The sequence below is a fragment of the Mirounga leonina genome, unplaced genomic scaffold (genome assembly GCF_011800145.1).
Source record: "Mirounga leonina isolate KUSES-001 unplaced genomic scaffold, KU_Mleo_1.0 Mir_129, whole genome shotgun sequence".
NCBI lineage: Eukaryota > Metazoa > Chordata > Mammalia > Carnivora > Phocidae > Mirounga > Mirounga leonina.
The window spans coordinates 80,694,747-80,708,183 of NW_023270323.1; the positions used below are offsets into that span (position 1 = coordinate 80,694,747).

Sequence of the window (13,437 nt, forward strand, 5' to 3'; positions counted from 1 at the left end):
TGCGCGCGGCGCCCCTGAGGCGAAGGCTCGGCGCGGGCCGGCTGACGGGCGCGCGGCGGCGGCGGCGGCGAATGAGCGAGGCCGGAGGGGGCGGGGCGCCGGCCGCGGTTGTGTTCCGCCACTGCTGAGGCGCCTGGCTCCTCGCCGGAGGGACGCGGCCTGAGGTGGGCCGGCGCCTTCCGCGCTCCGCCCGTCCGGCCGTGGCCGCCGTCGCTCGGCCGCCCTCAGGTACGCGGCCCGGCGTCGGCCCGCGAGGCCCCCCCCCCGCGCCCGTGCGCGCCCCCGAGGCCGTGCGCGCGCGCCCCCCGCGCGGGGCCGCGCGTGAGCTTGGGCCGGACGGTCCCCGCTGCTGTCCGCGCGCAGAGCTCTGCCCGCGCGGCCCCGTGCTTTCCCACGTTCTCGTCGGCGCCGAGCGCTTCCGCGGCTGGACTCGGAGAGCGGGGCGGGCGGGCGGGGCGCCGAGGGCGCGGGGCCCGGGGCTCGCGGCCCGGCGTCGGGTCTCCCGGCCCCGCCGGCTGCAGGGCCCGCGTCCGCGGGGGCCCCGGTGGCGGGAGCGCGGCTGTCGTTGCGCAGCCGCGGCGGGCGGGAAGCCGGGCGGGACAGCCGGCGGAGCCCCGGAGGCCGGCCTTCCGCCGCGACCGAGGGGCGGCCGGGTGGGCCGGGGCTCGTGGGCTCGAGGGCGCGCTCGTCGCGGGGCGCCCGCCGCCTGACGGACGGCCCCTTCCGACACGGAGCGCTGGGTGTGCCGCGTCTCCGCGCGCGGGGCCTCGGACGACGGGTTAGTCGGGCCCAGGAACGGGCTCCCCGCGCGGCGCTGAAGTGGTGGCTTCTGCCGCTTCCACCAGCCCTGGGCCGCCGCACGGCCTGCAGTGTGTCCCGGAGGCGAGCGGGCCCCAGAAGGGCGGTGACAGCTCCGGGAAGAGCGCGAACGCTGGGACTCGCTAGGCGCCCTGGCCCCCGCGCTGGGTTCGCGCGCGCCGCCGCTCCTGGCCGCGGCCCTTTGAGGCCGCCCTGCTGCGGCCTTCCGTGCCTTTCCCTCCCCGGCGCCTCCCGGGTCTGCCGCCCTCGGGCCCCCGGAGCCCCCTGTGCGCCGCGGGCAGTGCGCGGCGCTGCGGGAGCCCGGCGCTGCGGTGGGCCCTGCGGCCACTGCTGCGGGGCAGCGGAGCCCGGGATTTCTCGACTCGGGTTGGATTTGGGCGCCGTGGAAAAGAGCAGTTCTGATGGCGACTGCAGACACAGAGCGGAGGACACACCAAAGTTACTGTCACTCTCGTTCAAGTGGGTGTATGGGGACCTTACCTAGTTACACACATTGCTCGTGTGCCCTTACGTGCACGGGGCGGGCATCTTTTTACCGGGAGGCAGCAGATCCAAGAGAACACGTCGATGTTTTTCACAGGTGCCTTGGAAACATTCGAAACAAACTTTTTGAGAATTATTTTATTTTTGTAAAAGATTTTACTTATTTATTTGAGAGAGCGAGCTCGGGAGAGAGCAAGTGCGAGTTGGGGGGAGGGGCAAAAGGCGAGGGAGCAGCAGACCCCCCCACGGAGCTCCATCGCGGGACTCGGGGGTCATGACCCCAGCCGAAGGCAGATGCCCAACTGAGAGCCACCCACGTGCCCTCAGACTTTTTTTTTTTTAAAGCAAATTGAAATTTTTATAGAAACCACTTTGGCTTTTTCTGCAGTAATTTTCTTGAAGGAAGGTTGACTTTCACAGTCTTTTGAGCATCTGCTCTGAGTGGCCACCATTTTAAACACGTCCCAGGGACCTGGGCATTTTCACGTGTGTCACGTCATGTGATTGCTTGTGGCCTCGTGAAGTGCGTGGTTCCTTTCTGTTTTCAGTGCGGGAAGGTGGGCCCAGGGAGGTGCGGTCCCCTGCTTGGGAGAGCCGAGCGAGGCTGAACCCGGTCCTCCTTCCCGTCCAGCAGAGCCCGCCTTACGGCCTTCCTCTCAGAATAAAGTTACTTGCTGCATTTTTTCTTCAGTGGGGTACAGTCCCCACATAGCAGTTGAGGGAACAACGATAGTGTATTTTAAGATGCGAGTTTCTTCTTTGTTGACTTGCAGAGCTATCACCTCAGACGTGGTTTCTGTGCACCTTTAGATGTATTGATTTATTAGAGAGAGAGAGAGCGCGCGCACATGCAGGGGGAGGGGCAGAAGGAGAGTGAGAGAGAGTCCCAAGCAGACTCTGCTGAGCGCAGAGCCCAACGCCGGGCTCAGTCTCACAACCCTGAGATCCTGACCTGAGCCGAAACCGAGTCCGATGCTCAACAGACTGAGCCCCCCAGGCGCCCCTTCTGTGCACCCTTAAATTCCACGTGTGGCTGTCCAAACCTTCTAGTTGTAGGTGTTAATGTTAGCACGATATTGGTTCATTAGGACGGATGACGTTTGTCTTTTTGTTTTGAACTCTTTTCGGAAAGATGTCCAGTGTCCCAGTAGCACCAGCTTTGTGGCGCCAACACAGGGCTTTGCCTTAGGCTTTTCCAGGAACCACTGAAGACAGCACCTCTGCATACCCTGTTAAGGCACGGAACCCCTCAAGCGGAGCTGTACCCCAGGCTCCACCAAACGAAAATAGTTGAGTGATTTTGGGGGTCTGCAGTAGCTCCGCCTGTGTGGCTCATCCCTGGAGTGTGAGTGTGAGGACGTGGCCCTTTTCCCTTTGTCCCCAGCCTCTGTGTGATGCAGGAGTGATGCAAGGCCTGGCTCCAGCAGAACGGGAGGCAGGTTTGGCTCCGTTTGGCTCCGTCAAGTGTCGCTTATTTACTTGTTTGGCGGTGGCGGCGTTAGCAAGGCCTCCACAAACAATGGCTTCAATCAACAGTAACCACTTATTGCTCCTGGTGTCGGGGGCCCAGGATTCTCAAGCAGCTGGTCTGGCGGTCTTTGCCGGGGGGGGGGGGGTTCTTGTGCGGGTTGGTCCGACGGGGCCTGGGCTGGAGCTCCTCCTTGCCGGCATCCTCACTCCGCCTCGGTACCTGGGCTGGGAAGGCTGAGTGGCAGGGCCCCCCAGGCTCTCGGTCTCCCCGAGCGCAGTGACTTTGTGACTTTAGGGTGTGTCCTACAAGAGAGCCAGGCCGCAGTAGGGCCTCTCCCACTGGAGTCTTGGAAGTCACCGTTCCTTGTTACGGGAGCTGTGCCAAAGAAAATGCAGTCCTGTGCTCAGACTAGCACGTTACTGAGGGCTGGTTAATAGCTAATGTCCAGCCAGACCTGGTTGTTGCCCAGTGCTCCCTGAGACCTGGACCCGGTTCTCCTGTGTGAGCCGGGGGTCATGAGTCTACACGGTGGTCCTTGAGTCTGGAACGCACTCGGTCTAACAGTGTTGCTGGGCTTGCTTGCTGTTGTTTTCCATGAAAACCACGCTGGGCACCTGATGGTTCTGGGCTGGGAAACGGGCCCGGCTCTGGCCTTTCACTCCTGGGGTTGCTTTCTGTGACTTCCAAGACTCCAGTGGGAGAGGCCCTACAACGGCCTGGCTCTCTTGCAGGACACGCCCTAAAGTCACAAAGTCACTGCGCTCGGGGAGACCGAGAGCCTGGGGGGCCCTGCCACTCAGCCTTCCCTTGTTGACCGTGTGCTCTGGGGTAGTTTCTGGGCACGGCAGACTGAATGGGTACTTGCAGCTGTTCTCCCATTTCATGCTCCAGAACCCAGCATGGAGTTGCTGAGGTAGCTGGTCCAGGGCCCAGGTTTGAGCTCAGGGGTCCAGGCCGGCCAGGCCTCTGCCTGGGACTCAGGAGACAGAGAGGCTGCGTACAGAGCCGGCTTGATCCACACACTAGGCTCCTGCCGCCCTGGCACCTGGTCGTCCATGCAAGTTCCTTGGTTTATTTATTCTATGTATGTTGTTAAAGATTTTATTTATTTATTTATTTGAAGGAGAGGGGGAGAGAGAGAGAGAGAGAGCGTGTGTGCACAAGTGGGGGGAGGGGCAGAGGGAGAGAATCTCAAGCTGACTCCCCACTGAGCACAGAGCCCAACTTAGGGTTTGATCCCATGGCTCTGAGGTCATAACCTGAGCCAAAACCAAGAACTGGATGCTCATCCGACTGAGCCCCCAGGCACCGCACAGGTTCCTTTATTCTGCAAGCTTCTGTGTGGGACAGCCTGCTGCTGGTGGCCCTGGGGGCATGGCCCCGTTAGTCCCCCTGCCCTGAGGCCATGTGTGCGCAGGGCCCCTCTCAGCCTGAGCAGATGGCCAAGATGACAGGCACAGAGGAAGCTCCCAGCCTGAAAGCAGAGACCAGAGCAGGCCGAGAGGACCGAGGGCACAGAGATGGTCTAGTGCAGGGACTGGAGAAGCTGGGGTTGTGTAGCCACGGAGGCGAGGGAGTCGCCGGAGGCCTGCGCCGGCAGCACGCTCCGGCAGCTCGCAAATGCACGGGTCCCTGGCGGGCAGACAGCAAGGGGTTTTGAGATAAAGCGTGTCCCTGGAAGCCTTGGAACATGAGGTTGGGGGCCACTCCTAGAAGCAGATCAGCAGCAGATGGGCTGAGACCGAATGTGAGGGAGGGCCAGCCCAGGCCTGCGGCGTCAGACAACCAGCCGCTCGAAACAGACCGGGACGCGGGCAGGCAGCACTCCACGGGGATGCCAGCAAATCCTGTTAGGAAGACCCCGCCCCCAGTGCCCCTACGATTTTCCTGACCCCTGACACGGGGAAAAAGAAGACCCTGAGAGCCGCCAGGCATCCAGGGAGGAGGGACGGGGTGTGGGCGCCCCACCCGCCCGAGCACCCTGCTCTGGAAGCTGCCAGACCAATGCAGTCCTCGGCTCAGCTGGGCTTGTCCCCCACACCTCAGTGGAGGCTGGGGGTCCAGAAGGGCAAATGGTGTCCCCAGGCCTCATACCGAACTGAGCTTGTCGACTTTTATCCTCCTTTTGGGGAGGAGTTTGTATCGGGCAGAGACTTTGCGAGCGAGAAAAGGCAGGTTATTAACTTGGGGAACAGACTGCACCGTGTGGCTCAGCTGGGAGTGCTATTTATAGGGACGTGATAAGGTCCGTGGTGGCTCCATGGAGTGTTCATACTGCCATTGTGGGAGGTTTGGAGGTAGAAGGTGGGGAGTCTCCGACCCTCACTGTGTTGTCGGGGAGGAGGGCGTCCCGGGCCGGGGGGGTCGCAGAGGGCTGCTTCGTGCGCAGGGGCTACAGGAGGCGTCTGGTCGTTTGTGCTGCCAGGGGGCTCGCGGGGGGCCGAGCCACCGTCCCCCACCCTTCACCTCTCTGTCCCTGGGGTCGGCGTTACCTCACCTGGCCCCTGGCTTCTGGCCTGCCCATGTCTGGCCTCGGTGCCCAGAGTCCTGGCTTAGCCCCCGCCCGCCCCCACCGGTCTCCTGGCTCCTCCTGCTCAGCCTCAGTCTTGGCTTCCTTCTCTGAAGGCCCCCCGCACCAGTTGGCTGCTGCTTGCTCTTCGTACCTGCCCCCAGCTGGCTTGGTTTGTCTTGTGCCTTTCCCAAGGGCAGCGCATTCCCTCAGGGCCAGGACACTGTCCTGAGCGGCTCCGTCCCTGGCTCTTCTGCTGACCATGACGTTCCATCCTGATGGTTGGATCTCTTATACAGGGAACTGGCTTGGCATTGTGGATTGAATTGTGTCCCCTAAAAGACAGGCTCAACAGGACCTGTGCATGGGACCTTATTTGGAAGTAGGTCTTTGCAGATGTAATTAAGATGTAAATTAAGGTGAGGCTATACTGCTTTAGGGTGGACCCCAATCTGATCACCAGTGCCCTTAAAAGAAGAAATGCAGAGATACGAGACAGGGAGACGGCCGTGGGAACTCGGCTGTGGGAGAACATGTGGCGCAAGAGCAAGCCCAGGGCACCAGGGATCACTGGCTATGACCAGGAGCTGGGAGAGAGGCAGGGAACCCGTAGCCTGTGGGGCCCCCAAAGGAGCCAACCCTGCCCGCATCTTGACTTCCCACTTCTGGCCTCCGGTTCCCGGCGGTCCCCAGAAGCTACTACACTTAGATTCCAGTGCACATCCAGTGGTACCCCAAGCCACGGCTTTGCCTTCGTGCTTTCAGTCACTCACGGTCAGTGCAGTCCAGAAGTTGGTGATCCGCCCTCTGACGTGTGGTCAGAAGGTCCACGGTAGCCTGGTGCTAGGTCCAAGGCCCATGTCACTCCCCTCCTTCACCTCACGTGGGCGACTTTATTCTTATTTAAAATTTTTTTAGAGCGTGGGGGGAGGGGTAGAGAGAGACACTCAAGCAGACTTCCCACTGAGCAGGGAGCCCCACACGGCTGGATGTCACGACCCTGAGATCACGACCTGAGCCGAAGCCAAGAGTCAACTGCTCAACCAACTGAGCCACCTGGGTGCCCCTCGTGATAAAATGTGGGCACTATGTCATCTCCATCGTCACAAGAAGGGTGAGTGCAGGACATGTGGAGAGAGAGAGAGACAACTTGTATCACAATGTACAGTTACACTCGTTCTAGTTTATTATTATTCTTGTTAATAATCTTTTGCTGTGCCAACTTACAAATTAAACTTCATCACAGGTATGGATGCACAGAAGAAAACGGTGCAGTTATCCCTTGAATAGCACAGGGTTTAGGGGTGTCAAAAATCCACGTAGAACCTAGGAACCCCCCAAAACCTACCTGCTTACCGATGACGTAAACAGTTCTTCAACACCCATTTTGTGTCTTACAGGTTATATGCTGTATTCTTGCGATAAAGTAAGCTGGAGAAAAGGGAATGCTATTGAGATCATAAGGAAGAGACATTTCTAGTGCTCTCCTATATTTATGGAAAAAAAGCCCCACTTTGAGCCCATGCAGTTCAAACCGTGTTGTTCGGGGTTGACAGCATCTGTAGGGTTCGGGACCGTCTGGTTTCAGGCGTTTTGGGGGGCCTGCCGTATGAACACGTGATGTCATGCATTTCTTCTCGGAGGAAATGAAACTGTTGCATGCCTGGCACTCCTTCCCCATCTGCGGCTTTTGGAAGATGCCACTAGCCGCCTGGTGCAGTCCCTTCTACGTGGTGGTTTTTCTGCTGCTTTCTTACCGCAGATGTGCCCTGCACCACACCGTGGCCCTCCATTTGCCAGGGTCACGCCGGCCGGCCCTTGCATTCGGACACCGTGCACTTCATTTTGTTCTTTTGAACCTCTGTTGTGAGTTGTGACGGAGTGTGGCGTGCCACGTTTGGTGTCGCCGTGCCCCGTGCAGGCCACGGCCCGCGCCCCCGTCTGCCAGACGCTCAGCCCGAGTTGGACGGTCTGGGGGTCATGTGCCAAGCGGTGCTGGTGTCCGGTCCGCGGGGCTTGTTCAGATTGCGGTGCGTGTGCCCTGGAGCCCGCTCTCTGACCAGGTCAGGAGTTGGGGGAGGTTGTCACGTCTCCTCTGTCCTCTCCGGGCTGGCCCGCGCCCCACTCCCGTTTCGTGCCCCCAACACCGTGGGAGAACACTGACCAGTTCCTTCGTGCGCTTCACCCTGCGTGGCTCTGTCGGACTTTTCCTCAGTCCGGGCAGAGCCCCCGGGTGCAGGCGGCTGCTGCATCCTGCCCGCACGCCACACGCTGTCAGCTGTCCCGGGACCCACCTGCTGCGCTGCTGGGGCTGCCGTCTGCCAGCCTCCCCGCACACGAGGCCGGTTCCCGCCCTGTCATCAGCAAGTGTCTCGTAGGGAGATGCTTGCACACCGTGTGAGGGTCACCCACCAGTGTGGTGTTCGCGGATGACTCTTGCCTGAACCAGCCTGGGGTGTTTGTCACACGCTGACTTAAGGACGGAATCCGTCATCCCGTCTGCACTCCTTGGTCTGCACTCTGCCCGAGGGACGAGCCTCCCTCCTCTACTTACCGATCTTTGCCAGCTAAAATTTACATCAGTACAGACTCGTGGGCTCTTGCTTTATTCTGTGGAGTGGAACCCTCGCCTCCTGGGAGCCCTGGCCCCATTCTCTGCACACGTCCTGGCGTTCTGCATCTCGTCCGCGCCCCAGCCCTGGAAACCCGCTGTCTCCCCAAGGGGCGTGTGGCCTGGTTTCCCAGTGAAATGCTGGTCATGTTGTAGTGTCCTCACGTTTTGCTGTGGCTGCGGTAGGCTTTCCAGGGTCGTGCGTGCCGTGTGCCGCTAGGAGGGTTTGACAGGAGGATGGGAGAGCCCCCGAGCGGTGGGCATGGCAGGCACTGGAGGCAAAGGGCAGGGCGTTGGCCGTTGTGGGTGGGTGTGATTGCAGCAGAGCTGGTCAGGCTGGAGGGGCCCTGGTAACGCCTGTGTCCTGTGAGGGAGGTTCTAAGTTGGAACTCAGGGAGAATTTGTGGGAAGAGGCAGTGAGAACCAGGCCAGGTTGCAGGCTTGGTGAGTCCTGCCCAAATGACCGTGGGTGAGTGGGGCAGGCATGGGGGTGTGGCTGGCTGGCTCTGATTTGGCTCCCTGGTTCTACACGCACTTAAGTAGGGCCACTCCCAGAGCACAGAGACGCTCCCCTGGGGAACCGATGGGCCCTGGCCTGGGCTTCGGGGTCCCCGGCTGTGCTGGGGCAGGTGGCTGTCCCTGGCTAGAACGGTGGGAGCCCAGGAGAGCTGCTGGTGAACAGCGCAGACAGTGAGTGCTTCTCCTGGCCTGGAATAAGCCCGAGTGTGCACAGTGCCTTTGGTTGGGATGCGCTCACGCATTCCGGGGCCCTTGGTGAGCCCGTCCACATGCTCCACTGAAGGGAGAGCCCTGTGCCATCCCTTGGCTGCCTGGACAGGTGCCCAAGTGCAGAGCGGTGGTGGGCTATCTCTGGGCTGCTTCCCATGCTTGCTGGGACGCCTCCTTCCTCCACTCTGTAAAAGGCTAGCTTGGGGCATGCTGTTTTATTTATTCTTTATTTTTTAAAATTTATTTTATTTTATTTTTTAAATTAATTACTGTTTTTTAAATTAACATATAACGTATTATTTGTTTCAGAGGTACAGGTCTGGGATTCATCAGTCTTACACAATCCACAGCGCTCACCATAGCACATACCCTCCCCAGTGTCCATCACCCAGCCACCCCTCCCTCCCACCCCCCTCCCCTCCAGCAACCTCAGTTGAGATTAAGAGTCTCTCTTTTTATTTATTTATTTATTTATTTATTTATTTATTATTTTTTTGAAAAGATTTTATTTATTTGACAGAGACACAGCGAGAGAGGGAACACAAGCAGGGAGAGTGGGAGAGGGAGAAGCAGGCTCCCCACTGAGCAGGGAGCCCGATGTGGGGCTCGATCCCAGGACCCTGAGATCACGACCTGAGCCGAAGGCAGATGCCTAATGACTGAGCCATCCAGCCACCCCTCTCTTTTTTTTTTTTTTAAAGATTTTACTTATTTGACAGAGCGAGCGTGAGCACAAGTAGGGGGAGTGGGAGAGGGAGAGGGAGAAGCAGACTCCCCGCTCAAGGAGCCCCATGCAGGACTCAGTCCCAGGACCCTGGGATCATGACCTGAGCCGAAGGCAGAGGCTTAACCAACTGAGCCACCCAGGTGCCCCTGGAGTCTCTCATCGTTTGTCTCCCTCTCTTGTTTCGTCTTTTTTCATTTTTCCTCTCTTCCCCTATAATCCTCTGTTTTGTTTCTTAAATTCCACATATTAGTGAGATCATATCATTGTCTTTCTCTGATTGACTTATTTCGCTCAGCGTAATACTCTCTAGTTCCATCCACGTCGTTACAAATGGCAAGACTTCATTTTTTTGATGGCTGCATAATATTCCATTGTGTATATATACCACATCTTCTTTATCCATTCATCTGTCGATGGACATCTTGGCTCTTTCCCCAGTTTGGCTATTGTGGACATTGCCGCTATAAACATTGGGGTGCATGTACCCTTTTGGATCCCTACTTTTGTATCTTTGGGGTAAATACCCAGTAGTGCAATTGCTGGGTCGTAGGGTAGCTCTATCTTCAACTTTTTGAGGAACCTCCATACTCTTCCAGGGTGGCTGCACAAGCTTGCATTCCCACCAACAGTGTAGGAGGGTTCCCCTTTCTCCGCATTCTCGCCAACATCTGTAGTTTCCGGACTTGTTAATTTTAGCTATTCTGACTGGTGTGTGGTGGGATCTCATTGGGCACTGTTAGGGCAGTGTCTGTTCACTCCCGTGGAGAGTGCATGTGTGTGTATGCAGGGGTGCAGGAGGCTGTGAGTCTTGCTGGTCTCTGGCAGCGTCTGTAGAAAGGCTTTCTGCTGGGGTCCGCCGGTGCATTCTGCCGGCAGTTTCCGTAAAGCTGCGTGCTCCTTGCACTTCTGGCCGTGATGGGGGCTGCCGGCACCGTGTGGGAGGTGTTGCTCGTGCAGACATCCTAAGGGATGCTGCCCTGGGGCGTGACTCAGTGGGGTTGGGGTGGGGCCTCTGCCTCGTGCATGGTCTGCTGGGCCCGAGGAGGCCTCTGGGAAGGGGGCCCTCAAAGCCTGCTGCGGGTTAGGGGCCTGAACTCGACATTCTGGAGGGTCTGTCACTGCTCTCATTTTTTAATTTCTGAGAGCTCTTTTCGTTTTTCTTTAAATGCTTCCTTTTTTTTTTTTTTTTAAGATTTTATTTATTTATTTGACAGAGAGTGAGAGCAAGAGAGCACAGGCAGGGTGAAGGACAGAGGGAGAAGCAGACTCCATGCTGAGTAGGGATCCCGACATGGGGCTCGATCCCAGGACCCTGGGATCGTGACCTGAGCCGAAGGCAGACGCTTAATGACTGAGCCACCGAGGTGCCCCTAAATACTTATTTTTAAGGATATTCTGATCTTATTTTGTGGACCGGGCGCCTTCTCCATTTGAGGGCAGGACCGATGCTGTTTCCTCTGGGTGGCTGGGGCCCTCCTGTCTGGTCGGCGCTCTCATGGCTTCTGAGGCAGGTGCCCTGCTCGCACTTGGCAGCGGGCTGCTAAGAAGGTGGAAGCTGGGGATGGCGGGTGGGTGGTGGGCTACACGGGGGCTCAGGGCCCTCCCCTTGCTGGTGTCTGTGGGCAGCCAGGTCCCAGGTGCAGCGTGAGCGCCCACTCCTGGGAATGGAGGGCCCCGCGCCCCCACTGAGCTGCCCCTGCAACCCCCACCCAGGGGCCTGGGGCCGGGCTCTGCACCCCCTGTGCCTCCCACGCGGGGTCAGCTGGACAGAGTGGGGGAGGGGTGTGTAATGCTGCAGGGGGGACAGTGGTGCATGGGGGTTCAGTAGTTCTCAACCAGCTGTTCCTCGGGTGTAGGATGTGGCTTCCTGCCACTGTCCAGCTTCCCCATGTCTCTCCTCCTGTCTGCTCTGCCCACTGCGGGGCGGGGCTGGGGTGGCCTTTTCTGCTGCTTCCACCGGGGCTTTGGGAGGACTGGATCTCAGGTGTGCACTTAACCTCCGTCCTTCCACCAGAATGCCACTCCTAGTACAGTTTCCCGGGGAGCTCATACGGTAGTTGTAAAGCAGGAGGGTTTTCATCAGGCGGAGGTAACAAATATTCTGCACACAAAGTACTCAGCATAGAACAGGAACACTGATCCAGTGGTTTTGCGTGTAATCACTTCTTTCTCTTTCCCACAAACACAGATGCAGAGTGCTGAAGAGTCCTTGGAAATGGATCACTCATCTGTAAAGCGGAAATCCACCTTGAGGGTCAGCTCTGACCCAGCAGCGGCCCAGGCCTCCTGAAGCCTGCTGCTCTGAACCCCAGTGCCCATCGGTACAGACTGAGGACACGGGTCCCTGACCATGGTCACACTCATCACTGAGAAGCTGCAGAACCAGAGCCTGGATGACCTTGCCCGCAAGAGCTGCGATGCTGGCCCGGTAAGTTGGCCGCGGCAGCAACAAACAGGACCCTGTCCCCCGCCAAGGGTCTGGGGGAGGTTGCCCAAGCTGGACGGAGGATGTGCGGCCAAGGTCTGAGGGGACGTGGCGGGAGGAGGCTGGAGGGGGCTGTGTCCCGGGGCCGTGTTGTGCACGCGCAGCCCCCACATCTCCTCAGCGTCCTGATGATGGGTTTCTCATTAAAAAAACACTAGCTTTTAATGAATGTCCAGCCGACTCCTAGAAGTATGCCAATCCTAAGTGCGCAGCATGCAGGCCTTCATACCTGTTAAACGTCTCTCTGAGCAGCGGCGCCTGCCCCCACCCTGATGCCCCTCGTGCTGGCACCAGGCCCCCTGACAGCCTCCATCCTGAGTGGGCTCCACAGCTTTGTCACTTGGGTTTGAAGTTCGAGTAGGTGGAGCCGTTTTTCAGGGTCGTGTTAACATGACTTTCAGGACTGTCCTGGTTCAACTGTAGGTCTGGACAGAGGTGGCCGAGTGTGCGGCCCCACATGGTGCTTGGAGGCCTCCTGAGCGGCCTCACTGACGCCGGGCGCCCAGAGACGCGCTGGTGCAGCCCGGCTGCGAGTCAGGCCTCCCAGAGGCGGCGGGAAGCTGTGATTCCAGGCCTTTGTTCTGGGCTCGGGCCCACCGTCACAGCGGCTGGTTTTGAGGTTCTGAGGCTCAGCGCTACAGACAGAGTGCCAGGGACGGGAGGTGGGCCCGTGTCCGCAGCCCAGGGGGGTCAGGGGCACCCAGGGGCCTTTGTGGGGCGCTGCTGTCTGGCCTCGAGCTCGGAGCCCTGATGGGATTCCAGCGGCCACCATGCACGTGTTCCCGTCTTCGCTTGTGCTCAAGTGCGGAAACCACTTCCTGGAGACTAAGCCAGACCGGGGCTGTGGCGCAGCATGGCCGCCGATGGCCACACGCCCGTCAGAAGGTGTGCCCGGGAGCTGGTGGCCAGGGGCTGTGTGGCTTTGCTGGGGAGACGGGCCAAGGATCGGGCCTGCAGGGCCCCCGCGGAGGAGCGGACATGGCTGATCCTAGCAGGTTTGGGGAACACGCCGCCCCTCGGACAGAGAGAAGGACCGTTGTGAGCACCCCGCGCAGGAGTGGGGGCGCACGGTCAGCCCGCCCTCCCTCCCCCCGCTGGCCCTGCCCGCGGGCTCCGTGTTCCATGTTCCGTTCTGTTGCCGTTGGGGGTGATTTGTTTGTTTGTCAAGACTCGTGGTTTTGAGAAGATGGCCTGTTAACATGGTAGGTTTTTCTTCCTGAAATGGGAGAACAGACCTTTCCTGTCCCCAAATCTACATCTTGAGTTTTACGAGGAGCCATTTTACTGTTGGAAGCAGGGTTCTGGTGTGTGTGGTGGGGCCAGCTGTGGCCCGGGGGGCGGGGGGCGCCGCGGGGGCGGGGCGCATGCTGTGGGTCAGCGGAGCCCACACGAAGGTGTTCATTAGACAGACTACCCTGGCAAGACACATCCTTCCTGTGATTCTTCCCATTGTGACGCAAATAGATTTACTTTGTGTGCATTTACGACGTAATGTTTGGAAGAGAATTTCCTCGTTACCAGTAGGCATTTTGCCGACTTCCCGGGGAGGCTTGTCCCTGCATCTGCACGGTTTCTGCTGCCTGACTGCAGACGCTTTGTTTAT

The 13,437-nt window shown here is 58.9% G+C and overlaps 1 protein-coding gene across 6 annotated transcripts in view; it reads left to right on the top strand.

The window, feature by feature from the left end:
• The first annotated feature begins 84 nt into the window (after window positions 1-84).
• The window catches only part of FAM53A (family with sequence similarity 53 member A), a 31,972-nt gene continuing 18,619 nt past the window's right edge, over window positions 85-13,437 (top strand). For 3 of the 6 annotated variants that reach the window (XM_035005474.1, XM_035005479.1, XM_035005478.1), the window contains exon 1: window positions 10,662-11,777. In XM_035005474.1, coding sequence (XP_034861365.1) covers window positions 11,700-11,777 — 78 coding nt within the window. In that variant the 5' untranslated portion in view covers window positions 10,662-11,699. Of the gene's footprint in view, window positions 229-581; window positions 779-6,277; window positions 6,397-10,661; window positions 11,778-13,437 lie in introns of those variants that run through there. The other 3 variants (XM_035005476.1, XM_035005475.1, XM_035005477.1) reach the window with 3 other exon arrangements.